Source organism: Bos grunniens, chromosome 13 (assembly GCF_055505025.1).
Source record: "Bos grunniens cultivar Pamir isolate PY7600 chromosome 13, Bosgru_T2T1.0, whole genome shotgun sequence".
Lineage (NCBI taxonomy): Eukaryota > Metazoa > Chordata > Mammalia > Artiodactyla > Bovidae > Bos > Bos grunniens.
This window is the reverse complement of record NC_141177.1, coordinates 39,661,395-39,688,682: the sequence shown is the minus strand read 5'-3', so window position 1 is coordinate 39,688,682 and position 27,288 is coordinate 39,661,395. Positions and strand designations below refer to the sequence as shown.

Here is a 27,288-nt window from a genome sequence, read left to right as displayed (position 1 = left end):
TAGCATGATTTTTTTTTTTAATATGAAGGCAAATTATTCACGAGTCATCAAATATCCTTGTTTGAGGGTACAGGCTGCCCCGTGCACTTGTGAGAACCTAGCGCACTGTGGGCTCCTTGGATTCTAAAACCTGAATGGGTCTCGGTGGAGAGTGATCGCTGCTTTCATGAAGCCTCCACCTTCAGGCACAGACCATATTCAGTTCTTGGGACTTCTCAGGGAGCCCACCCAAATCAAGCTGTGCCCCCTGCCCTGTCCAGGGCTGCCCTGTGTCGGCGAGGATTCATCTGGGCTGAGCAGGGTCCTCAGAACTCTGCTCTGAAGGGATAGTCCTTATGATTTTCAGTTCTGAAAAAGAGAAAAACAGATCAAAGATAGAAGCAGAGAACGGTTAATATTTTTAGGAGAAATGTTGAAAAAATACACTTAACATATTGTTTAAACTCCTGAGTATACGGACTCAGTCTTATAATTTACCTCCAAAGTGGCCTGTCCTTAGACAGGAGAGAATTATGAAAAGGTTAACTTAACCCCAAAGGTGGTAAAGCCCTCTGCAGGGAGCAGTCACGCAATCTGGACCTTGCTCCCCTTCCTTGGGAAGGAGGGTAAAGGAGTCGTATTTACATGGGGAACGTGGACAAACGGAGATTCCTGTCCAGGCCAAGGAGGTCAGTCATATCCTCTTCTGATAATTCAAAATCAAACACCTGGAAACCAGAAGGAAACAGTCACTGGGAACTTAGTCTGGTAGATCTTCGGCTGAACCACCTCAGCTGCAAAACACAAGTGGGGATCCACAGGTGGGGATCAGACTTCCTGTGACACTGGACCAAAACCAGGCGGGCTCAGCCTCTGCTGCTTAGGAATCCCTGGGAAGACAGGTATGCCCTGCGTGTGGCCCACAGGGTAAGGGATGTTCCAGAATAGAAATTTTCCCAACGTGCAAACCAAAACAACAACACAAGATGAAACAAAACAAAATAAAACACCATCACAACAACAAAACCAACAAAACCCCCCAAGAAACACAGACCAAAAACATTTCTTCCACACACCCACTTGGTGAGGGAGAACCCTGGTCCCTGGAGGCACTGATGCTCACTGTGTAGTTTTTCTTTTTAGTCCTTCGAAAGCAGTATTCTAAGCAGCTCTCCCCTCTTCCTATCCCTAACACACATGCGGACTATAACCCTTGCCTGCATTAAGAGCCCGTCCACTCAGGGACAGCCAACCCTGAGCCCGCAGCTGAGGAGCTGGGGCCGGGGGAGGGACAGAACCTGGCCTAGCCTCTACCTGCAGGGTAGAAATCAGAGACTTAGTGGCAACCAAAGCAGAAATCAGAGACTCAGTGGCAACCAAAGTTCTGCCTGGAGAGACAGCTGGAGCCCTGACACATCAGGACTGGGGCAGCCTGGGTGCAGTGGCTGGCACTGGGGTGAGGGTCAGCCTCGAGAGAACTCTAGCTGCAGCCTTGCCTGCCCACCCCCACCCCCTGTTCCATCCAGTCCAGTTCCAACAGCTCCGGGCTAGGAAGGGTCTGTCTCTACTCCAGAGGCCTCACCCTGACACCCCTGCAGTGTTAAAGCCACAGGGGGTGTGGTTGCTGGCTCTCGACATCATCACACCCCTTCCCCAAGCTAAAAGGTGACCCCAAAGCCTCCGATGCCATGTGATTCAAAAGGAGGAAGCACTTTCCTGGAAGTTCTCGAGAATCCGCTTTGGGTTGACAGATTTGGGAATCACTCTTACGTTTCTCTGGATCTGAAATCGGATCAAAATCTGCAGGGAAAGAAATGTCCAACATCAGACACAAGGCATTACCGGGGTCAGAGCTCAGCACATTCCCCAACGGTCATGCTTTATCGTGCAGTGAAAGTCCAGAAGCCCGCGGCGGGAGCATGTACTGCAAGCGCTTTCATTCTGAGTCATTCAGAAACCCAACTGGGATTCTCTGAGCAGTTCTAGCGGGAGAAGCTCAGAGGACCTGCATGCATCTTAAGGAGAAATCACTGTCATGCCCCATCCCCAAATGATGGGACAGTGGAGCCAGGACATGGCGACCCCCGCCTACCTGGGCTGCAGACTTCCTGTGCTTCTGAGCAATCGTCTGGATCATAGGGTCTTCCATCAGATGCATCCCCCCACTGGAGAGAAGAGTACAGGGCAGAGGCCACGAGGACAAATGAACATGCTTCCTTCTTTAGGAAAACCTCACGCTTCCTCCAAACACAAAATCTAGACGTATTTTTGTCATACTTGTTCATCATAGGAAACTTAAATGATGCAGAGAAGCTGCCACTCAAATCCTCCCACTCAGACAAACCACTGCTAATGTTTTAGGGGAGGCAACTAGACACACAGCTTTTCACATATACTTGGTGCTTTTTCTCAAGAACCAGGCGGCAGTATTGGAGGCCACGGGGCAGTGGGTCTCCGTGCTTCGGCCCCTCTGACCTCTCAGCTTGGGTACAGTCATTCCCTGCTTGGGGCTCGACTCAGGGCCCCTGGAGCATCCCTACCTGGAGCCACCAAAGGGCAGGTAAGCTGTCACGGACACATTTCTCGATTGGCAGAAACTGATCAGGTTCTTCTGAGTGAGATATGGGTGGCACTCGATCTACAAGATGACAGCTCACCAGGAAAACAGTCCACCGGAAAAGGGGCCTACATTCCTTCCTGGACCCTATCACTGCTAAGCTAGGACCCACTTCTAGTGTCTCCACTGGGAAGTGGAAAAGCCTGGACTGTGGTCCCCAAGACACCAGCCCGCTGGGAAGACCTACATCAGGAGCACTTAAACTTCCCCTGCTCTGTGAGGCCGTCCTCATCACTTTAGGTAAAAACCTCAGCCTCGCATCTGCTCTATGCACATAGAGAAGAACGGCAACCCATGGTCACAGGCGGGTGTGGAGCCCACGAGGCACAAGGCTGAGTGAAGGAGCAGGACACAGACACCATGTGCGGGAGGCAGCATGGTGTCGGCACCAAGTGCTAACACTCCTCAGTGCTGCTGGAAATCAGAAGAGCGGCTGCCCTTCCTGAGGGAGGGGGGACTGAAAGGAGCATCCAGGGGCTTCCGGCGGGCAGTGGGGCTGGTCACGTTGGTTTACTGGTCCGCATGCTGGTCAGAGCCAGGCTCAGCTTATAAGATGGTCTCAAGCTCTGTTCTTATGTGAGCACTTTTTTGTATGGACTTAACACTTTAACAGAAAGTTTAAAATAAAGTACTGCAAGAATGTCCTTTCTACTTGTAGTGCCAGCCCGTCTAGAGAACTCAACACTTCTGCCAGGACTAGTTATTTCTCTGCATTAACCTCTCGGCAGTCTGTGACCTGGGCTGAAGGTCATCCATTCGTCCATGCTTTTCAGGCTGCAACATGCCAGGCTGGAGAGCAGGGGGATCCCAGTGCTTTCCCGTGAAGCCCCTCACCTTGGAGCATCACCACTGGTGAAGGGTGGGGGCCACTGGGACCACTCCATTTTTGAACACACCTGGTGATGCACCCACAGCTGCACACGGGAGCCAAGCTCAGCTCAGGCCCTCGCTCTGGGGGCACCACCTCACCAGACCAGACTTCCGGGGATCTTCTGTCCCCTCACCCACCGCCTGCCTGACTGCTCCCAGTTCACGATGCTGACAGTCCTGGGGAAGACACCTACACCTCTCAATCCACCCTTTCTTCCGTGGCCCCTGCAGCCTCCTGGAGGTAATGGCTGAAAAGCTGATCCATAGCCTCTGAGCTGGCCCCACGCTCACCTGGTTGGTCACCGGCTTGAATCTCAAGTTGGGTTTATTCAGAAGTCTCTCGAGCTGCTCGTGGTTAAAGTTTGACACCCCGATGGCTCTCACTAGGCCTGCGGCCACCAGGTTCTCCATGGCCTAGTGGGGAGAAAGAACCATGGGGCATCCGGGCTGGGCCAGCCCCATGGGTACCGCGCACAGGGTCCAAATAACGGCCCTGCCCGCTGTTCGACAGTATTTCCCTCAAGGCTTCTCCAGCGCTTCTGTGCTCCAGGTCTGCTCCCTGTTGCACCACTAGGAGCTGGGGGCCGTGGGCACACCACGGGACCTCACTGAGCCTCAGTTTCCTCACCCACACACTGGAGACCACCCCATCCAGGTCATGGGGCTGTTTAAGGGCCGTGTGAGCAGATGCATACAGAGCTTTTCGCTGTGGGCTGGCGTCGAGCAAATGCAGCAGGTCGGGCTGCCATTACCAAGTCCCTGTCACCTGGTGTCTGCAGGGTGTCCACACCGGCCTCACCTGCTCACCCCTCGTCGCCTGGATCACAAGCTGCTTCAGCACCATGACCTGTGCTCAGCTCCTGCCCCAGTGCCAGTTAACGTCTTCAGGGACAAGGGCAGAACAGCTCCGCTATTCACTGACCAGGAACGAGGCCTGGTGCCAGGCGCAGGCAGCTGTGAGTCTGAGCGGCCACGGCTGGTGACCAGGGTCCCGGTGTCCCTGTGACGCCCTGAAGCGGCAACAGCTGCCCAGACCCTCACTTGGGCCACACAAACAGCCCAGGGTTTGACCTGGATCCTTGAGACCAGACCAAGCAGTGGACAGACGGGCCAGGTGAGCTCAGTTTCACTGATTTGGTTGTTTGATGAAAGAGGAGGAGAGGCTGACCTGGCCCCGCACGCCTCCCCATCTGTGCCCCCTCCCCACGCTGCCTGGATGACCCCGCACCCCACACATGCACCCCTCACCCCACACGAAGAGCTCGCACTTCGTCTCCCTGAACTCTGCAAGTTCCAGTGTGAACCTCCCCTTCTGGCCTCCACCCCTCCCTGCCTGCGTGGGGGTCACAGGCACCCGCCAGCCTGACTGGACACCCTGCAGGCAGGAGCCCTCCTCCCAGGCAGGCCACCCACTGCCCAGCGCCCCATACCCACCACCCCGATGGGCACGCTCCCGCCTTGCTTCCACCTCAGCACTTTTCATCTGGACTCTGGTTTGAAATAAGCTACCCTTTCCTCCACTTCTCCTTGCCCACCCCGAGACATCCCCTGCCGCTGAAGTTATGGTTCCGAAATGCTGACAAAGCACTAAAGGGAACTACAGGATGGCAGCGTGGTCACCACCAGGACACAGGGTTTCAAATTTTCCTTCTTTCTGTATGTTTTACACTTTCTATATTTTCTGTAAAGTAATCTTTTTTTTTACTCATGTAATCTTTTTTTTTTACTCAAAACATTCTGAATTAGTCTGAATTAGACTGAGCAATTTCACTTTCACTTTTCACTTTTATGCATTGGAGAAGGAAATGGCAACCCACTCCAGTGTTCTTGCCTGGAGAATCCCAGGGACGGGGGAGCCTGGTGGGCTGCCATTTATGGGGTCGCACAGAGTCGGACACGACTGAAGCGACTTAGCAGCAGCAGCAGCAGCAGCAGCTATCCCTAAAGTAAGTGCTTCAGAAAGATGACCGACCCGCACTGAGGTCCTTAATCAGGTGCTCGTCCTCAGTTTGTGCTGAAAACCAAGGGCCTCTGAACGGGCAGCTGCAGGCCTCACGGTTCCCTCCAGAGACGGTCAGCGGGGCTGGCTTACCTCCCACGTGTTCAGGAAGTCCGTGTCGCTGGGAATGATCATGCCGTTGTGGTCCACCGGCAAGTCTGCCTCTCCGGACTGCAAGAGCCAGAAGGAAAGGCACTCACTGGGGGCTCATGGTGACCCCCGGAGAGGACAGGGAGGAAGGGAGGGAAGAACACTGGACCAGAGGGCAGGAAGCCTGGCTCCGCTCCAACACACAGCTAACCTTCTCCAGTACTCTGAACGTCGCTGCCCACCACTCACCCAACAGGGAAGGAAGACCTGGAATCCTTGCCAGCGGCCATAAAACTGTTTGGCAATTTCAGACCAAAAAAATGGAGTCTTTCATGTCCTAAGGGCCCCATCTCCCAAGTCCACTGGTAGGATCCTCCCTCTTTTCTTAGAATCCCCATCATGGTGAGAGATAGTGAATCAACTAGTACCAGGGTGCTGGGAGGTGCAGGGCAGAGAAAGATGGCTACAATACTGAAGTGGGTTGCCACCTCCTCCTCCAGGGGATTTTCCTGACCCAGGGATGGAACCAACATCTCTTGCGTCTCCTGAACTGAGAGGTGGACTCTTTTCCACTAGTGTCACCTGGGAAGTGCCAGAGAAGGATGGCAGGAAATTTTTAAAAACCTAAAGCCAGACCTCAGCGCAGCCTCGGGGATTGGTCTGCAACCCCTCCACCCCACCAGGTATAGCCCCCCGAGGCAGGTCAAAGGGGAGCCCTGTGTATGAAATGAAAGGGCAGGCTGAGAGGCAGAACCTGTAGGGCACTAGAGCCTGGGGGCTCTGAGGTCCTCCAGCCCACACCTCCCCAGAGCTGAGCCCCGAGGGAACCGTGTGCTCACTGAATGATGACAGGGCGCAGCCAGGAAGGGAGGTGTGGCCTACGGGGGCCTCGCCGTCCTGTACCTTGAAGCCCATGGGCCAGTGCATGAGGTAGAGGTCCAAGTAGTCCAGCTTCAAGGTCTTCAGACTCCGGGTGCAGGCTGCTTTCACCAGGGACTTCTTATGGCAGGTGCACCAGAGCTGCAGGGGCAGGGAGGAAGCACAGACACAATGGCCACGGAGCCCGTGGGAGCTGTGAGTGCATCCCTGCCTGCTGGCCTAGGATCTGCAAGATGCGCGGCGTCCGGGACCCCCTGGCAGTAAATACAGTGGGGCAGTGACACGTCCTTCGGGCACCCTGGGATCCTCCATGGCAGCCCTTGTTCAGGCTGTCAACGTCTCCTATCTCCTGTGCAAACACAGCATCTACAATCTCCTCAAAACCACACCAGCCTTGCTTCTATACAACACAGTTCCCTATGTAACAACTTTCAACCGTGCTCCTTTCTAAGGGGAAAAGAGTGAACTTCTTAGACGACATCTTGACTTCTTCCACAGTCCGGCCCGTCCAATTCCTCAACCTGGCAGCTCTCTGCTGCCTAAAAAGTTTTTCATCTGGGAATGCCAGCCAAGCTTCTTGGGGGGTCCCTGCACCTGTGGTGTCCCATGGCCCGTGCCTTTGCTCATGTCACACTGTCCCTGACCCCCCTGACCTGCAATGCTCCCAGCCTGTGCATGGAGCTGCACAAGTCCTGTCTCACGGGTTCAAGTACAGATTGAGTCATCAGCTCCTACAAAGGAAACTGGAAAACCCTCCCCGTGCAGTTCCCACCACTTGGTAGCCCGGCCCTGAGTGGTCAGTGGCCCTCTCTCTATATACGGGAAATCCTACCTTGCTGACAATAAACAGGTTCTCCCGTCTCACCGCGCCCTCCTTGATCTTGGACTGGATTCCCACTCCAACCTCATTCTCATTGTGGTACACATAGGCGCAGTCCAAGTGCCGGTAGCCCACGTCTATCGCCACTTTTACAGCCTCTGTTACCTCCCCTGGAGCCGCCTACAAGACAAGAAGTTCAGCCACTTGCACTCAGGAGAGCCCGACCCCAACAACCCCTGTTCACTCTAGAACACAGAGTCAACAAGCCATAAAAAGTGAAGTTACTGAGTTGGTACTCATATTCATCCATCCTAAAATTAGGAACATCAGCATCAGAAAGACTTTATAGATAATCTAATTTCAAATTCCTTTACTTATTTGGGGAAAATGCTTTAGGCATGTTTGGTGCCTGCAAATGACTGAGCTAGAGGCTGTGCTACTGGAATGAAGGTGCGTAAATAAATTTAGGATGAATAATGATGACAGGTGTGATGCAAGGAGGTACAGACTCACCCACTACCCACAAAGGCCATCAGCCCAAGTGTAAAAGCAGACAGGTGCACACAAAGACAACCCACCACGCAGAGCATTGCCAGAAGCCAAAGGAATGCAATGGATGGCATCAGCAATGTGCAAGTTCAGAAAAGAAACATTCTCTGTAAAGGGGGCTGCTCAAGCAGGCAAGGGGCCTGGGGTGGGGGAAGAGGGAAGAGGCTCACACAACCACTAAACCCCAAGGGGTCTCAGCTCACAAGGCGCTTTCTCCCTTGAACGTCACATTACCCCGTGAAATTCATCTGTCATAATGATCTTCATTGAATGAGAACACATTTAGAGTGGATGAGAGCTAATGAACCAAGCATCCACTTCAGAGTTGGGAGGACCACCAAGAAATCAGAAGGAAGAGAAAATGAATATAATAATGAACACCAAATACAAATTGATAGAGAAGACCAACAAGGCCTGTGGTTGGTTTTTTGAAAAATCTTAATAGACTTCTTTTTTTTTTTTTTTTTTGCTGTTGTCTTTTTTAAATTTTTGGCCACACAGTGCAGCATACGGGATCTCAGTGCCCCAACCAGGGACTGAGCCAGGGCCCCCAGCAGTGGGAGTGTGGAGACCTAACCACTGGACCTCAAGGGGATTCCCTAAAGTAGACAAACTTTGGACAAGACTAGGGAGACCACGTTTTTTTAAAATGACATGAAAAAAAAGCAGTATATACAGATAAAAAATACATATTTAAGAAACTATTATCAGTGACTGCTGCTGCTGCTAAGTCGCTTCAGTCGTGTCTGACTCTGTGTGACCCCACAGATGGCAGCCCACCAGGCTCCCCGGTCCCTGGGATTCTCCAGGCAAGAACACTGGAGTGGGTTGCCATTTCCCTCTCCAATGCATGAAAGTGAAAAGTGAAAGTGAAGTCTCTCAGTTGTGTCCGACTCTTAGCGACCTCATGGACTGCAGCCCACCAGGCTCCGTTGTCCATGGGATTTTCCAGGCAAGAGTACTGGATTGGGGTGCCATTGCCTTCTCCATTATCAATGACTAGAAGCCAATGATTTGGAAAAGTGAAATGAAATGGAAAAATTCCTAGAAAAACTTAAGAAAAAATAAAGCTCAATTGGTCTATAACTATTTTTTTAAATAAAGCAATTAAACACAATACACAGAGTTTTACAAAATTTTCCAGTTAGAATTCATACCAATTAAAAACAAAGTTCTTCTGACAAGAGGAAAAGAGGAAACACTTTCAACTTATTTTACTCGACCACAATAAATTAAACTATTAATACATCCCTGACCTCTACCAGTTGGTAAATGGATAGAAGAAATAATTTAAATAATATTTTGATGAGTAAGGGTGATCATTCTAATTCCTGTGTGTGCTCATTGATGTCTGACTCTTTTGCGACTCCATGAACCGTAACCTGCCAGTCTCCTCTGTCCATGGGATACTCCAAGCAAGAATACTGGAGTGGGTTGCCATTTCCTATTCCAGGTGATCTTCCTGACCCAAGGATAGAACCTCTGTCTCATGTCTCCTGCATTGGTAGGCAGATTCTTTACCACTAGCACCACCAACCAATAACTTCCTATGTGAATTCTTAAATATCTTTTTATTAAAGACTGTTTTAAAAAGAAAGCAAATTTGAAAGGCTTTATAATTAGTCTGTCTAATTATAAAAGGCTGTCTAAACCACTGACAGGGATTAGAAAAAGACAAAGTAGAGGAAGGTCCAAAGTACTTTCACTAAAGTTTGAAGGCAGGAGAAGGAGATGACAGAGGATGAGATGGTTTGATGGCATCACCAACTCAGTGGACATGTTTGAGCAAACTCTGGGAGTTGATGGACAGGGAAGCCTGGAGGGCTGCAGTCTATGGGGTTGCAAAGAGTTGGACAGGACTGAGCTACTTAACTGAACTTCCACTATCAGGTTTTTACACTGGGAAGAAAAAGTTTGAAAGTTTCTTTTTAAAACCAAGTTGGCAATGACAGCATTCTCCTGTCTCTTTGGTACAGACACTTCCCCAACTTCCTGATGGCTGCTGCTCTGATCCGTCAGGTGACAGTTTCCTGCTCTTATCCAAGCCTGACAATCTTTTCTTCTGGGCTTTCTCAGACTTTTTTTTTTTCCCTGAACAATTATAATGCAGCGGGGCTGGGGCGGGGGGCGCTTCTTTGGTGGCTCAGTGGCAAAAAAGCCTCCTGCCATTGCAGGAGACACGGGCTTGACCCCAAATCGGGAAAGATCCCACATGCCTCGGGGCAACTAAGCCTGTGTGCCACAACTAGGGAGCCTGTGCGCTAGAGCCCAGGGAGCTGCAACTGCTGAAGGCCACACACCCTAGAGCTCTGGCTCCCCAACAAGAGAAGCCACCTCAATGAGAAGTCCAGCTAGAGCAACTAGAGAAAGCCCAGGCAGTGAGGAAGACCCAGCGCAGACATAAATAAACAAACAAACAAACAAATAGTCTCTGCTTATTAAAAAGCAGAGACAATACTTTGCCAACAAAGGTCCTTCTATTCAAGGCTGTGATTTTTCCAGTGGTCATGTATGGATGTAAGAGTTGGACTGTGAAGAAAGCTGAGCGCCAAAGAATTGATGCTTCTGAACTGTGGTGTTGGAGAAGACTCTCGAGAGTCCCTTGGACTGCAAGGAGATCCAACCAGTCCATCCTAAAGGAGATCAGTCCTTCATTGGAAGGACTGATGTTGAAGCTGAAACTCCAATATTTTGGCCACCTGATGCGAAAAATCGACTCATTTGAAAAGACCCTGATGCTAGGAAAGATTGAGGGCAGGAGGAGAAGGGGACGATAGAAGATGAGATGGTTGGATGGCATCACTGACTCGATGGACATGGGTTTGGGTGGACTTCCGGAGTTGGTGATGGACAGGGAGGCCTGGCGTGCCAGTTCATGGGGTCGCAAAGAGTTGGACACGACTGAGCGACTGAACTGAACTAAGTAGTGATTGGGAAGGACAACCCCCAATTCTAGAAAACCTAATGACTAAACTAAACACTGCATTTCCAAAAGCTAGAGGCGAGCCCCCGGCAGGTGCCAGGGACCAGCTGGACCTGCGGAGGCTGTTGCCGGTTTCCCCAGGTAGGTGGTTCTCCACGCAGGGGCGTGTCGAAGGAAGGCGCCGCTCCTCCTCGACCAAGAGGCCGCCTCACCTTCCAGGTGCCCAGGCCCAGGACAGGAGGTATCGCCTCCATGGCTCGGAGTGCGTCCCCGCCTGCCCGCACGGCTCCGTAGGGCCGCTACCCGAGTGGACGCCGGACTGGCTGCCGGCAGCAACAGAGGCCAACCCGGGTTGGCTGACGGCGCGGAGGCGGCGGAAGAAGCCAAAGCACGCTAGGCCGTGAACACGCTCAGCTCTCGGGGCTAAGGGTGGGGCTTCGGGGAACGGACGCGCGCCGGCGCGGGGCGAGACAGCCCAGGAGGGACCTGGCCCTGCCCTCGGTCTCCTAGCAACGCCTCCCCTGCTCTCAGCATCTGGATCTCGGCGGGGATCCCGAGGTTCGCAGGGGCGGCTGGGCCGGGTCACCCCCAGAGCAGCGGGGAGAGGCTTGGTGTCCCTCCCTCTGAGCCCTGGGAGGAGGCTAGGCCCCCGAGACCCCTACCTTGGCGTGGGGGGCGGGGCGGGTACGGCTCCAGGGTGCCAGAGGGACTACAAGTTACTGTGCTTGGGCGGGACCCTGAGGGTCTGCGGTACCATACAAGAGTTGGTGGCCTTAGCTCCCCGTTGGTGACCCGGTGCTCCGAGTCCTGGGAATGTTTTCTAACTCCCGGAGTCCGTGGGAGCAGAGCGCAACCTGGGGACCCGGGGACCCAGGACGCGGTGGGTACGGGGCCGCATCTCCCGGGACCGGGGGTGAGACCCTCCCTGCAGAGCCTCCAGTCTGCAGGTGGGAGTGGGCGGAGCCATTGCGGGAGTCCCGGCCTGCGGTGCCCCTCCTCGTGCTCCAGCACCCAAGACGGACTCCTCTCCAAGGTAGGGCTCCGGGGACACCTCTTGGGCGTGGCCTCTGGGGTCAGTCACAGGCAAGCTTCGTCGTGATGGCTCTTAGTTTGGCTGGACTTGGTCACTTAGAGCTGAGTGACCCTGAGCACCCATGCCTGGCTCATCAAGAAATTGGGGTGATCTAAGTGCCAGGGAGAGCTCCCTAATAACAGTAATTAACTCCTAACACTCGGGCCTCATTGTGGAGCTGCCTGCTCTCAGGGCTCCCTCCAGCCCCTTACACCAGCCAGGGGAGCGGCCAAGGCCAGGCTGGACCTGGTGCAGGTCCCAAGTCCTGCCAGAAAAGATGGGAGAGGCTGAAGAAGAGATGGAGAGGGGAAGGGGTGGCCTGACTTTCCCCTGCCCAGGCCCATGTCTACACCACCTCCAGGCCTCCTGACCTAGCGGTGCAGGGAGCTGGCCGCTGGTGGCGGGGAGAAGGGTAGAGTGGGACCAGGACAGCAGGACGTATGGAGGTTATTCTGTGACTTCACGTCCCATGGTCTTCAGCCAGGCTGATTGGTGTGGGGTGGTCCGTGGGTCCCTGGGGTTGTGGGGTCGCAGTATGGCGGCCGTTGGTGCCGTGCGGTAACCGCCGGGAAGGGAGCCGTTGGTACATTGGACAGGGGTTCGCCCAAGCGGGGTCTCTTTCGCGCGCTGCTAAATGTGTGCATGTGCACTGGACAAGCTAGGAGATTAGGCTGCCTCACCACCCCTCGCTGAGTCCGCATGTGGGAGGGAGGCCCTTTGACCTGGAGCTCATCCTGCTGCATCCATCCACGGAACAGGGGTCCAGGAGCCTGGGCCGTGCCCACAGAGTGGGGCTCATGCAGTTGAGCCCATCCCCTGCTGGGACAATCTGGGAAGTGAGACAATTAGAGCCAGAGAGGTGGGCGGAGTCCAGAGAAGGGAGGGTTCAATACCCTGAGGTCAAGGCCAAACCCTCCCTTTGGGTGTGCTTTGGGAATGAGAACCCCTAAGCCCCTGCGTGCGGCCCTTTCCTCTGGGCATCCCCACATGGTGTGCACGTGACTTCCGGTCTCCTCCCTATCCAATCTATATGCGCAGTGTGCAGAGACCATTTTTGCAGTATAAATAAGAAACTTGGCAGTGTTACCTGTGCAATGGAGCAATGAGATAGATGATGATATTAAAAACTGGCTGTTGTGAGATTACTTTTACAATAACATGTTTTAAATTTTCAAAAATAGTTTATACTTTGAAACAATGTGAGAAAAAGGATTTTTCATATTTATTTCAAAAGGTCAAAAACGGACGGTTAATTTTTTAATAGCATTTCAGAAGGAATTATTGTTTATTCTGTAGATGCAGAGAAAATCCACAAATTGCAAATCAAGTAGATTTTAATGTGCTTCATTATATGTGCTGAGCTTGGGAAATATTTTCTGACTCTGCAGAGATGGGTTTATTTAGGAAATATAATTGAGGTAAAACAACTGCATGATAAAAAACTGTTACCTATTTAGTTGAAAATACTCCTAAAATGGAGAACTTCATTCTTGCTGCTGCTGCTGAGTCGCTTCAGTCGTGTCCGACTCTGCACGACCCCATAGACGGCAGCCCACCAGGCTCCCCCGTCCTTGGGATTCTCCAGGCAAGAACACTGGAGTGGGTTGCCATTTCCTTCTCCAATGCATGAAAGTGAAAAGTGAAAGTGAAGTCGCTCAGTCGTGTCCAAATCAGCGACCCCATGGACTGCAGCCTACCAGGCTCCTCCGTCCATGGGATTTTCTAGGCAAGAGTACTTGATTCTTGAGCTGTATGTAAACTTCGTTTGAGTCTCCTGCCCTCTAGTGGTCATTTCTAAAAGCTGTATGCGGTGAACTCTGAAATGAACACAACCCGAGTTTGAGCAAGCTCTGAAGTTGGTGATGAACAGGGAAGCCTGGCGTGCTGCAGTCCATGGGGCCTCAAAGAGTAGGACACGACTGAGCAACTGAACTGAACTGAAGTGTAGGAATCAAGTTCCAAATTTTAAGACATTTGAGGAAGCTGAGAAGTTTTCTAACTTGGTTTCATCATTTTCACAACATAATCGCCATGTCTCTATTACATACTCCCTTGAGATTACGGATAGAAAACTGAATTTGGGTATCTCTTGACCATTTGACTTAATTTTCTGTAAAATTGGTACATATCTAGTATAGTCTTATCACTATTGCATAAAGGTTGTTTTGAAAATAAATACTTTAATATATACTACTACACTGTTTCCTATTACTAGTTAAGTCCATTACATGCTGTATCTTGTATTCCTCTTACTACCCCCATACACCTTGTGAAGTACACACTGTATTATTCCAATTTCACGAGAAAAGAAAGTGATACTGAGCGGGGGCTCATAAGACTTGGCAAGTGACACACCCTGGGCCTAAAAGACTGAGTTTTGTGTCATGATTTTCATTCTTCTAACAATTCATAATTAATTTTGAGTTAATTTTTAAATTATCAATATTTAACCATAAGTATTACCCTCCAGCTGAGCTATTTAAAATCCTAAGAGATGATGCTGTTAAAGTGCTGCACTCAATATGTCAGTAAATTTGGAAAACTCAGCAATGGCCACAAGATTGGAAAAGGTCAGTTTTCATTCCAATCCCAAGGGAAGGCAACGCCAAACAATGTACAAAGTAGCATACAATTATGCTCATTTCACCTGCTAGCAAAGTAATACTCAAAATCCTTCAAGCCAGGCTTCAGAAGCACGTGAAGATATTAAGAAGAGGTGGCAAGAATACACAGAAGAACTATACAAAAAAGACCTCACGACCCAGATAATCATGATGGTATGATCACTCATCTAGAATCAGACATCCTGGAATGTGAAGTCAAGTGGGCCTTAGAAGTATCACTACAAACAAAGCTAGTGGAGGTGATGGAAATCCAGTTGGGCTATTTCAAATCCTAAAAGACGATGCAGTGAAAGTGCTGCACTCAATATGCCAGCAAATTTGGAAAACTCAGCAGTGGCCACAGGACTGGAAAAGGTGTTTTCATTCCAATCCCTAAGAAAGGCAATGCCAAAGAATGTTCAAACTACTGCACAACTGCACTCATCTCACACGCTAGTAAAGTAATGCTCAAAATTCTCCAAGCCAGGCTTCAACAATATGTGAACCGGGAACATCTGGACAGATGTTCAAGCTGGTTTTAGAAAAGGCAGAGGAACCACAGATCAAATTGCCAACATCTGTTGGATCACTGAAAAAGCAAAAGAGTTTCAGAAAAACATTTATTTATGTTTTATTGACAATGCCAAAGCCTTTGACTGTGTGGATCACGATAAACTGTGGAAAATTCTGAAAGAGATGGGATTACCAGTGAAAGAAAGTTACCTGGCTCAAAATGGCCTGGAGTTAAAACTCCCCTCCAGGTCCTCCTCACCAGTCTATGTAAAACAAAGAACTCTCACCCAAAGAAAAAAAAAATGGACATTAAGGTTGATTACCCCCAACTCCAAGCTGTTCCCATCCTCTGGCCAACCTCCAGAATTCCTTGCCCCAGCCATTTAAGAGATAACTACTCCTAACAACCTTGGAGGAGAACAGGCCCCCTTAAGACAGTACATTTCCACATACATGCCTGTATATACTTTTTTCTTGGGTTAACACAGTAGCTCACTAATCTGACTGCTGCCCCTTCTCGCCACATTAAAGGTTATCTGTTCCTGTAAAGTGCCGGTCTTGTTCTTTTTCTGAACTTCACCTTCTCTAACTCCCTTACCCTACATTTTTTGTTGCTGAAACCCGGGAGGTTGAGATTTCTTCTCGTTCTCCACAGCCAGCTCTTTGGAGTGTGGAAGCCTGCCGAGCTCACTTTCCCACCCGGACTTTCAAGACCTTCTAGAGAGGACATCCTGTGCCTTCTTGAGTGGTACAAGTCCTGTGTAAGGGCTTTATTGGTTTTTCACGTAACACAAGGAATTTTGGTCTCTCTCTCTCTTTTCTCTACACTTTCTTTTCCACGAGACCAACCAACTCTAGGACAGAGGCCTTTTGCCATTCAACCTACCTCCATCCACCATGAATTCTCACCTGACCCAACAGCCCAGGTAAGCTCGGATGGTACTCTAGGGTGCCATAGACTATCCTCCTTTCTGGGTTCCTGGAGAACCCTCCGGCCAAAAGGTCCTCTGGGGAGGTACACGTGGAGGACGCCCCTCCCCTCCTTTGGAGCCTCTCTCTCTCTCTTTGCCTAGTTAAAAGATTAGGTGATGACCCTTTTCTCTCCACTGGACAGTCACTAGCCATTTGCTATGGGGTCAAGCCAATCTGTCTCATGGGACTCTCCCTTGGCCTGCATAAAATGAAACCTCAAACCTCTATTCTTGACCGATCTCAAGGTTCATAAACTCGAGTCACTTTGCACTCAAATTTGGCCTCAATACAAACTGGATGACCAAAACCACTGGCCTGAGTTTGGGACTTTCGATTTCAATATTTTATCAGCTTTCACAAACTTCCTCAAACGGAATGGCAAATGGTCGGAGGTCCCCTATATTCAAGTCTTCTGGGACCTTAGAAGTCATCCTTCTCTTTCCAAGGACTATTCTACCTATCAAATCCTCTGCTCTCTCTCCCCCTCCATTACAAAAGAATCCAAATCTAAAGCCCCTAAAAGGCCCCCTAAACCCCCAGCCCCTGATTTTGACCTGGCAGATGAGCCTCCTCCCTACCGCCTAGATAGAAAACTTCCAGAGACGAGACCCCATCCTCTAGCCCTTCCTCCTCCAAAACAGGAAGCGATGACTCCAAAACCCCAAAGAGATTGCCACCCCACCCCCCATCAGCCAGGACCTGAAGCAAACACATGCTTCCCCTCAGAGAGGTAACAGGACTGGAGGGCCCTACACGGGTTCATGTGCCTTTCTCAATTTCTAATATGAGCCAAACTGAAGAAAAATTGGGATCTTTTTGAGAAAATCCTACTAGGTATAGAGAAGAATTCCTCTGCCTTACACAAGCCTATCACTTGACCTGGAATGATCTTTATTACATTCTAAATGCCACATTAACCCCTGATGAAAAGGAATGGATATGACAGGCAGCCCGGACTCATGCTGATCAGCTCCATAATCAAGACAGGACTAATCCAGTGGCTGATGATGCAGTCCCTTTAACTGAGCCACGATGGACACATCAAGGCGATGCCAGCATCCGGTACCTGCATCATATGATCACCTGTTTACTACAAGGAATGCTAAAAAACTCTCACATTCATGTTAACTACAATAAGACTAGCAAAGTGAATCCAGAAAAAGATGAAAATCCTGTCCTTTTTCTTTCATGGCTTACTGAGGCAGTCCAAAAATACACTAGATATCTCCACCCCTGACGGACTTCTGTACCTACACGTCCAGTCCATAAGCCAGTCAGCCCGATATTCGCTGAAAATGACGCCAGTTGGAGAAAGGCCCCAAAACCCCTCAGCAAGATATCCTAGAAACAGCCTTTAAAGTTTTCAACAATAGGGAGAAAGAAGCAAAAAAAGAAAAAGAAAAGGAACGAAAGGCCAAATATGCTTTATTCACTGCAGCTATCCAAGAAAAAAATTCAACCCCTTTGGCCCATCCACCTCGTCCCACCCGGATGGGACCTAACCCTCCAGGCCCTACTTTAGATGTAACCAAATGGGACACTGGGCTAAGTCCCACCTAAACCCCCAGCCACCCACCAAACCCTGCCCCACCTGCAAACAATGGGGCCACTGGAAAATGGATCGTCCTCAGACATTTCCCACCAAATCTGGGGGTCCACCCCAGGCCCAACAACAATGAGCCAGGAACCAGACTGAAGGGGGCCCTGGCACCCCAGACCATGGTTCCTCGGATGAGGTAAGAGATGATCCAATTGTGCCCCAGTTATTCCAGTGATGGAGCACAAGCTCCAAACCCCAAGTCCACCACATACAGATGGACTCGGAGCTTTGGGTAATTGGCACGGTGGCTGGACACAAAGTCTCATTCCTAACAGAAACTGGGACTTCACTTTTATCCTCCTTTAAGGGCCCTCTCCAACCTTCACAAGTGGCCATCAAAGGGGGTCTCAGGCATCCCTTTTTATCCCAAAATAACCCCTTCTCTCCTTTGTTCCTTTGACAAAACAACACTAACACATTCTTATAAAGTAGTTTCTCAATGCCTAATGGCATTGATGGGATGTGATCTTCTGGCTAAGCTGCAAACTTCTATAAACCTCCCATCCTTAGATCCCGTACCAATTCTTTGCATCGAAATGGCACCCGAACCTTTGGCCAGCCCTAACTCCCAAAATCTGCCCCCTGACCTTCCCCCGATAGATCCTCAGGTCTGGGTCACTGAATCCTCATTGGTAGCCCAACACCATTCCCCTGTGCAGGTTTTTCTTAAAAATCCCTCTGGGGCTCCCGACCTGAGCCCCAGCGTCCACGAAACCGCCCCTACTTCCAGCGGAGACGGCAGCAGCCCCCGGGACCCAGGCAGTCCACAGCCCCAGAGACCTCAGCCCCCATCAACAGTGGGGACCCCCCAACCACCATACTGGAGTGATTCCAACTCAAAGGACACCCAGAGCCACCGTCTGGTATCTGCCAGTTTTTCCAACTGACCTGTATTCTACCCAACACCTCCCTCCCCTCTTTCCCATAATTTGTGACATCAAAACACCGGCTTTTCCCCCCATTCCTTGAGACCCAGGAGGGCCAAAGCAACAGCCTTTTGCTTTTTTTTTTTTTTTTTCCTTTCTCCCTTACCAAGGGTTGAAGGAAGGGATCCATCCTTATTGTTCAGAGGCATCAACTCCCTCCCCTAAATCAGGCTGAGAAGGAACCAGCCAGCTCTTCCCTCCTCCTGGTTGTTTTTCTTTCCCACCCCAGTTTATTTTTTGTTTCCCTGCTCCCCCTACCTCTGAAGCCATTTTATGAACTGTCATGTGCCACCTGAGCCTCCAGTAAAAACAAAAACGGGCAAAAAAAAAAAAAAAAAAATCCCTCAGATAATAACCCAAACTCAATATACCCTGACCACAGAATCCCGACAAAGACTTAAACCAATAATCTCCCGACTGCTCAAAGCCAGCCTTTTGCAGGCTATCGTTCTCCTCATAATTCTCCTATACTGGCAGCCAAAATGGGACCCACTCCTGGCATCTAGTTTAAGATCTTTGCAAGATCAATCAGGCCATAATACCCATATACCCCGTGGTCACTAATCCCTACCCCTTCTCTCACATATTCCCCCTGACACTCTACTTCACGGTACTGGACCAAAAGATACTTTCTTTACTATACCCCTACAGCACTCCTCACAGCCCCTATTTGCCTTCACCTGGACGGATCCAGACACAAATCAATGTCAACAATTAACTTGGACCGTTTTACCACAAGGGTTTAGAGATAGCCCTCATTTTTTTGGTCAAGCCCTCCAAAGAGACCTACAAACTTTAGACTTAGGCTCTACTACCTTACTCCAGTATGTAGATGATTTATTGTTATATAGTTCTTCTCACCATATCTGCCTAGTCCACACTGCAAAGGTATTAAATGCCATAGGCAACTGGGGCTAGAGTCTCACTCTCCAAAGCACAAACTGCTTCCACCACTGTCAATTACATGGGATTGCTTCTCATGCCCAAATCAAAATAATTCCAGCTCAGAGACTTCAAGCCTTGACACAGATCCCCAGGCCCCAAACCAAAAGGGAACTTCTTTCTCTATTAGGTCTATTAAACTTCTTCCGAATATGGGTCCCGAATTTTGCCCTCCATGCAAAACCTCTCTAGCAAGCTACTCCAAGAAACGTAGATGAACCCTTCTTGGCCCCCACCTCTCTCCACACTCCCATACAGACTCTTATCAAACATTTACTACAGATCCCTTGTCTTTACTTACCTGATTACACCAAGCCTTTTTGTATATCCTCGACAAGGACATGCGTGAGGATACTGCGCACAAATGAGGGCCTCTAGCTTACTTATCTAAACAACCTGATCTCGTCATGCTCAGATGGCCACCTTGTCTCCAGGCCTTAGCTGCAACCACCCTCTTAATCCCTGAAGCCCAAAAACTAACCTGAAATGCTCCTCTAAATGTATGTTCACCTCACTCCATCTAAGATTTACTCTCATCGGGCTTTCCTTTCTCTGCTCCCTGCTTAACTACAGATCCTCCACAGACACCTCTTTGACCCATCCCTTTCTTTTATGCCTTATAAACCTCTTAATCCTGCTAGCTAGCTTACTCCCTACACCAGATCCAGAACACCCATCTCATGACTGTGTTCAGGCTTTAGATATGACACTTAATTCATTTGAACATATAACCGATCAGCCCCTTACTGACCCCACAGTCCCTTCCTGGTTCATAGATGATAGTGCTCAGAAACAAGCCCCATTTGGGGCTGGATACACTATAGTCCAGGGACAGCCTGAAAAAGTTATCCCTCCTCGCATCATCACGTCAGCCACACTCCCAGCTCACACATCCTCACAACAGGCTGAAATGATAGCTCTTACACAAGCTTTGACCCTAGCCAAAGACCAAAAGATAAACATTTACACTGACTCCATATATATCTATAACATATTACATTCTAACATTATAATCTGGAGGGAGAGGGGATTCCTGACTCAGAAGGGCACACCTATTCTCAGTGCTTCTTTTATTTCTGAACTCCTCCATGTGTCTCAGCTCCCAAAACAAGCTGCTGTAATATATTGCTGGGGACATCAGTAACATAATCCTATCTCCTTTTATAACAATATAGCAGATCACCAAACAAAGCGGCAGGCTGCCTCTGTTAGTCCTGTCTTTACTATGCCCCATATTGACGAGCCTAACATCCACACATTACTTTCATATTTGCCTTCCCTTTTCCACCCCTCTGCAAAACTACTTAAGGTTTTCCTTCAGAACTGTATTGAACTAAGGACGATATGACTTATTTAAATAATCTGACCCAAACTTGTACCATTTGTCAGCAGACAAATCCTAATTGTAACATTTGCCTCCCTCCTTTCCCCACCCACCAAATTGCAGACATCTTTCACACAAGACTGTCAGGTAGATTTCACCCACATGCCACCCGTAAAAAACGTTAAATTTCTCCTAGTCTTTGTATATACATTTTCTGGATGGATCGAAGCTTTCCTGACTACTAACAAACCAGTCCCTACTATGGCTCAGCTTATTCTTATTGAAATCCTCCCTAGGTCTGGAATGCCTTCCTCCCTCCAGTCTGACAACAGGCCCGAGTTCACATCTCAAATCACCCAAAATATTGCACGAGCCCTTCAAGTTCCTTGGAGGTTTTGAGAGAGTAACAGGCAGGAAGGCCAGGGGTCTCCAAACGGAGAAAATAGCCTGCAAGTGTCAGACATTTTTATCTCTCTTAAGCGGCAGGAGGAAACAAACTAGGGATATTTTTTTCTTCTCTATACAAATTTAAAAGGAGGTTTCTCTTAAAATACTGTGTTGCCATAATGACACCTGGTTTCACCTGAAGTTATCTATTCTCAAACCTAAAGATAACCAAAGCCTTTTTCTTATGGAAATGTTTGTCTTAAGCTATGCTAATGTACTATGCATTTACCCCAAACTCTGTCTTCAAGTCGGTTCCCTCTTGGCTCAGAACTTATTTGACAAACCAGTATGTTATACTGAGATATTGTTCCCCTAATCTATGTAAATGAAACTATGTGGTCTGCCCTTCTTCAAGATTCAAATTAATCATTTTATGGCCCAGGATAAACCATTTGATGCCAAGATTATCCCAAAATACATCTTATGGATGAGGGACCAGGTGCCATTCTGAGTTTTAAGACATTCTTTCTTTCATTAACAGACTGCTAGTGACTATATAACATCCAGCTGAAGACTAGCAGGGGGGCACTCTTTCTGCCCTCTTCTGATGCCTATGTCAGAAGCTTTCTCTATCTCCTTTATACTTTAAAAAAACTTTATTACCCAAAAGCTCTGAGTGATCAAGCCTCATCTCTGGCCCCGGATTGAATTCTTCTCCTCCGGGGGCCAAGAATCCCGGTGTCTTTGCGTGAATTCAACAACAACCTTTCAGTTTCACATTCCTTATCATCCCTGGTCTTCCCATAAGGTTGAGAGAGCCAACAGAGTCCTAAAAAAACTCAGACCAAATTAACAATCGAACTTCATCAAGATTGGACTAAACTCCTCCCTTTAGCCCTCTTAAAGGTCTGGGTCTTACCAAAAAAACCCTTAAGTATCAGTCCATTCAAGGCCATGTATGGGAAGCCCATAATACCTTTGGGTCTTTCCCCTTCCCAGGACAGTCCCAAACTGTCTTCTCACCTTCCTTTTCCTTACTTGCCCAGATACGAGATGCCCTTTGGCAACATATGGATGACTTACTCCCTCGACCACACCCCAATCTTCCATACCCATCCCTTCAAATAGGAGATAATAAAAGTTTGTATGACAACTGAGTCCCACTCAGATCTAACCCCAAAATGGCAATGTCCCTACACGGTAATTCTGCTGACCCCTACCACTACAAAATTAAAAGAAATTACCCCTTGGGTCACATCACCCAGTTAAAAAAGGTTATGCAGCCCAGTGATGAAAATGCTTGCCAGACTAATACTTATCAAGTTTCTCACACAGGCCCTACAACTCTAAAGTTCTCATAGCTTCCACCGGCCTCAACTGGCGATGGATGAGCCTGTAGGTTTCACGGCTTCAATTATTCCTGGAACAACTTCTGGCAGATATGTGGGTCTCGAGTCCTCAAGGATTCACGTTCAAACTTGCTGAAGATTACATCTCCACCCTATGGCTACAGGGAAACTTTTATAAATTTTGCCCCTTTGAAATCCAATTCTTTTCCATAGTAATCTATCTTATGCTCACTTCCCCAAATGTTGTTTAACATCTTCTTCTTATCCTCCCTTCTTCCTGTGACCCAGAAACTCCTTCAAAATCCTAATCTCAACTATCTATTCCAGACCCTTAATTTAACCCATACACTTCTCAATGCTTCTAACACACAACTGGCTAAAGACTGCTAGATATGTCTATGCATAACTCCTCTGTGAGATTCAGCCCTCCCCACATCCATCCTCAACTGGACCACAGGTAACATGTCCCTACACCACTACACCACCGTAGAGAGCCTTTATTCGTCTCATATCTTACATAGCTTCACACAAGTGACCAAATCCGAAATTCAGACACACTCTTAGAATTTTTACTCACTGAACTTTCCTCCTTCAATGAAAAACCTTCATTCGGAGGCCCTATTGCCTAGAGAGTAACACTGTTACAATCAACTCCTTTTTGCATATCTAGAAATTCCATAAACAGTTCATATGACCAACCCATGGGCACAAATCTCTAACTCCATGTGCAACCATACCTCCACCTTACTGTTTGCCACTGGAAAGGCTATATATAATGTTTCTGGTCCTACAGGACACTCTTTAACCTTTACAGGGTGGTTTCCCTCAGCATATTCCTCCACTTCTCCCACTGTTGGGGCCGCCTTAGCAGGGTCTCTGAGCATCCTTGAACGAATGATCAAAACCCCACCCCCCAACTCCTCTTCGCCATCAACTTCAGCTGTTGTATTATGACACCTGGCCTATTTTTCCTGTGTGGGACATCTACACACCTGTCTACCTACTAACTGGACCGGGACCTGCACCCTGGTATATTCCAATCCAAACCTTTTAATAGCCCCCAATGATCAGCCTTTGCCTATTCCTCTCATCCACAAGTGAATAAAACGAGCCATTCATTTCACTGCCCTCTTAGTAGGGCTAGGAATAGCGGCTGGAATTTAAAAAGGAACCGCTGGCTTAACCACCTCCATCCAAAACTACCAGACACTCTCTAAGGACCTATCAGACAGCCTCCAGGAAATAGCTCAAGGCCTAATAACTATACAAAATCAACTCGATTCCTTGGCAGCCATAGTATTACAAAAACAGAAGGAGATTAGATCACCACAGAGAAGGGTGGTCTGTGCCTTTTTCTAGACAAATCCTGCTGTTTCTATGCCAACCAGTCCGTTATTACCCAAGGAGCTGCAAAAAACCTTACAGATCGAGCCTCACGAACCCGCCAGAGATTAAGCAACTCCTGGCAGTCATGGTTAATAGTTTGGAACTGGATGTTTTGGGTTTTATGCCTTCTCGGACCATTCATTTTTATCATCCTCCTACTCACCTTTGGGCCCTGTTTAATCTTTTCCAGGGATTCCTCCAAGACCGAATCCAAGCCATTTTCTGAGACCAAGTCAAGACTGTTCTTTTGCTTGAGACCCTGAGGGCTAGAATAGAAAAGCAACACTACAGGCCTTAGACTTCCTTCCTCCCAGACCACAATCCCCTGAACCTCATTTATCAGCAGGAAGAAGCCCTGAACATTAGCAACATCCACCTCTCTTTCTCTTTCTATATATATTCCTTAGGGTCTGGGATGAAGGAAAGTTTCACACCTCAAAATGGCCTGGAGTTAAAAGCCCCCTCCAGGTCCTCCCACCATTCTGTGAAAACAAAGAACTCTCTCACCCCAAGGAAAAAAACAGACAATAAGGTTGATTACGCCCAGCTCCCAGCCCGTCCCAGCCTCTGGCCAATCTCCAGAATTCCTTGCCCCAGCCATTTAAGGGATAACTACTCCGAACAACCTTGGAGTAGAAGAGGGCCCCTTATGACAGTAGCTTTCCACATATATGCCTATATACATACTTACTCTTTTCTTGGGTTAGTGTTGCTGCTGCTGCTGCTAAGCCGCTTCAGTCATGTCCAACTCTGTGTGACCCCATAGACGGCAGCCCACCAGGCTCCCCCGTCCCTGGGATTCTCCAGGCAAGAACACTGGAGTGGGTTGCCATTTCCTTCTCCAATGCATGAAAGGAAAAGTGAAAGTGAAGTTGCTCAGTCGTGTCTGACTCTTAGCGACCCCATGGACTGCAGCCTACCAGGCTCCTCCGTCCATGGGACTTTCCAGGTGAGAGTACTGGATGGGTTAGCGCAGCAGCTCACTATTCTGACTGCTGCCCCTTCTCGCCTCATTAAAGGTTATCTGTTCCTCTAAAGTGCTGGTCTCCTTCTTTTTCAAAACCTCTCCTTCTCTAACTCTCTTACCGTACAACCAGACCACCTGACCTGCCTGTTGAGAAATCTGTATGCAGGTCAAGAAGCAACAGGTAGAACTGGACATAGAACAGACTGGTTCCAAATAGGAAAAGGAGTACATCAGGGCTGTATATTGTCACCCTGCTTATTTAACTTATATACAGAGTACATCATGAGAAACACTGGGCTGGATGAAGCACATGCTGCAATCAAGACTGCCAGGAGAAATATCAATAATCTCAGATATGTAGATGACACCACCCTTATGGTAGAAAGAGAACTAAAGTCTCTTGATGAACGTGAAAGAGGAGAGTGAAAAGGGTGGCTTAAACCTCAACATTCAGGAAACTAAGATCATGGCATCCTCTCCCATCACTCAGTGCCAGATAGATGTGGAAACAGTGGCAGACTTTATTTTGGGGGCTCCAATATCACTGCAGATGCTGACTGCAGCCATGAAATTAAAAGATGCTTACTCCTTGGAAGGAAAGTTATGACCAACCTAGAGAGCATGTTAAAAAGCAGAGACATTATTTTGCCAACAAAGGTCCATCTAGTCAAAGCTATGGTTTTTCCCGTAGTCATGTATGGATGTGAGAGTTGGACTATAAAGAAAGCTAAGCGGGGAAAAAGTGATGCTTTTGAACTGTGATGTTGGAAAAGACTCTTGTGAGTCCCTTGGACTCACAATACTCTGAGCCACTTGATGTGAAGAACTGACTCATTTGAAAAGACCCTGATGCTGGGAAAGACTGAAGGCAGGAGGAGAAGGGGAGGACAGAGAATGAAATGGTTGGATGGCATCAACGACTCAATGCACGTGAGTTTAAGTAAACTCCGGGAGTTGGTGATGGGCAGGGAGGCCTGGCGTGCTGCAGTCCATGGGGTCGCAAAGAGTTGGACACGACGAGCGACTGAACTGAAGTGAACTGAAAAAGGACCGAAATCCAAACTATAACATTCGCATTCCTCCTGGGCACAGAACCCCTTCTCTCTGAGTGCAGGTGGAGAGAACGAACAGCAACTGTATACGAGCATTCGGGCCTGCGCTTGAAGACATCTGCGAGCGTGAGAGACCGTGAAGAGGAGTAACCGCCAGGGCGCGACTCCTCGCCGCGACCAGGAGGACGGTGAGGGCTTACCGCTCCGGGTTCCTCCGGTTTCCGGCCGGGTTAACTGGACGGAAATAGTTTCAGAAATGCAACACAGCCCCCGCCCCCACCCCCCCCCCACCCCCCCATTCTCTTCTAACAGCAAGAATAACCGCTCTTCCTCCGCTCCCTCAAGTCCCGCCCTGTCACCCGCCCCGCTCCGGAGAAGAACCCACAACCCCCAGAAAGCCGCCGAGCGCGACGCCGTATCGGGCGGTGGAAGTAGACGTGCCGGAAAGTCGTGTGCCGGAAGGTCGTAAAGCGCGCTCGTCTTCCGGTTAACGACAGCCGTGCCGAGCGTCCCCTCCGGCAGCCGCCCCCGCCGGACTCTTGGTAGTTCTGTTTTCTCCCCGCTTCCCGGCCACGGTTTTCTGTGGTCGCCCTCTTCACCCCTGCATCATGTTCAAGAAATTTGATGAAAAAGAAAACGTGTCGAACTGTATCCAGTTGAAAACTTCCGTTATTAAGGGCATTAAGAACCAGTTGATGGAGCAGTTTCCCGGCATCGAACCGTGGCTGAACCAAATCATGCCAAAGAAGGATCCGGTCAAAATAGTGCGATGCCACGAGCACATAGAAATCCTCACGGTGAACGGGGAGCTGCTGTTCTTCAGGCAAAGGGAAGGGCCTTTCTACCCAACGCTGAGGTTGCTGCACAAGTATCCGTTCATCCTGCCCCGCCAGCAGGTGGACAAGGGAGCCATCAAGTTCGTGCTCAGCGGAGCCAACATCATGTGCCCAGGCCTGACCTCGCCGGGGGCCCGCCTCTTCCCCGCCGCAGTGGACACGGTGGTGGCGATCATGGCGGAGGGAAAGCAGCACGCTCTGTGCGTGGGCGTCATGAAGATGTCCGCGGACGAGATCGAGAAAGTCAACAAAGGAATCGGCATCGAGAACATCCATTACCTCAATGACGGGCTGTGGCACATGAAGACGTACAAGTGAGCCTGGGAGGACGCGCGCCTGGTGCCCCGCGGACCTCGTGCCCAGCCTGTGTCCGAGTGACGCCAGGGAGGCCGCTCCTCAGTGCTTAAGACATTCAGAGGACACTAGAAAAGGAGAAAGGCCAAGTAAAAGTTTTGGAACGAACCTCTCTGTCTGTGTGTGTGTGTCATTTGTCTGTGTGCCTGTGAGTGTGTTTGTGTCCACGGCGGAGGTCAGTTTAGATTTCCTGTCTTGTCGGTCTAAGGAGGTATTCGTTGGAACAGGCTCATTATCTCCCTCAGAAATGTAGATTTCAAAGTCAAGAGCGTGCCCCTG

At 49.3% G+C, this 27,288-nt stretch overlaps 2 protein-coding genes and 1 long non-coding RNA gene across 11 annotated transcripts in view; 2 read left to right on the top strand and 1 right to left on the bottom strand.

Annotated features, from left to right (window-relative positions):
- On the bottom strand, positions 1-26,105 carry AKR1E2 (aldo-keto reductase family 1 member E2). Of its 9 annotated transcripts, none has more exons than XM_086331094.1 (11): positions 24,492-24,686; positions 23,964-24,066; positions 7,267-7,434; positions 6,459-6,575; positions 5,559-5,636; positions 3,758-3,880; positions 2,520-2,617; positions 2,072-2,144; positions 1,702-1,779; positions 625-713; positions 1-348 (listed from the first exon to the last, which is right to left on the bottom strand). In XM_086331094.1, the coding sequence occupies exons 4-11, from the start codon at positions 6,480-6,482 to the stop codon at positions 306-308; spliced, it is 606 nt and encodes a 201-aa protein (XP_086187220.1). In that variant the 5' UTR covers positions 6,483-6,575; positions 7,267-7,434; positions 23,964-24,066; positions 24,492-24,686; the 3' UTR covers positions 1-305. The 9 variants fall into 9 exon arrangements, 8 of the variants coding, with proteins under 8 accessions (XP_086187220.1, XP_086187221.1, XP_086187223.1 ...); XM_086331099.1 differs by lacking the exons at positions 23,964-24,066; positions 24,492-24,686 and adding exons at positions 478-494; positions 10,939-11,243 and having other exon boundaries at positions 149-348; XM_086331095.1 differs by lacking the exons at positions 23,964-24,066; positions 24,492-24,686 and adding an exon at positions 26,020-26,105.
- LOC147360779 (uncharacterized) overlaps positions 11,179-27,288 on the top strand; it is a 39,301-nt gene continuing 23,191 nt past the window's right edge. Inside the window, exon 1 of the long non-coding RNA XR_015138728.1 lies at positions 11,179-11,759. This is a non-coding gene — a long non-coding RNA (uncharacterized LOC147360779). The remainder of the gene's footprint in view (positions 11,760-27,288) is intronic.
- On the top strand, positions 26,089-27,117 carry LOC147360780 (malignant T-cell-amplified sequence 1-like). Its single transcript, XM_086331100.1, has one exon. The coding sequence runs from the start codon at positions 26,428-26,430 to the stop codon at positions 26,971-26,973; it is 546 nt and encodes a 181-aa protein (XP_086187226.1). The 5' UTR covers positions 26,089-26,427; the 3' UTR covers positions 26,974-27,117.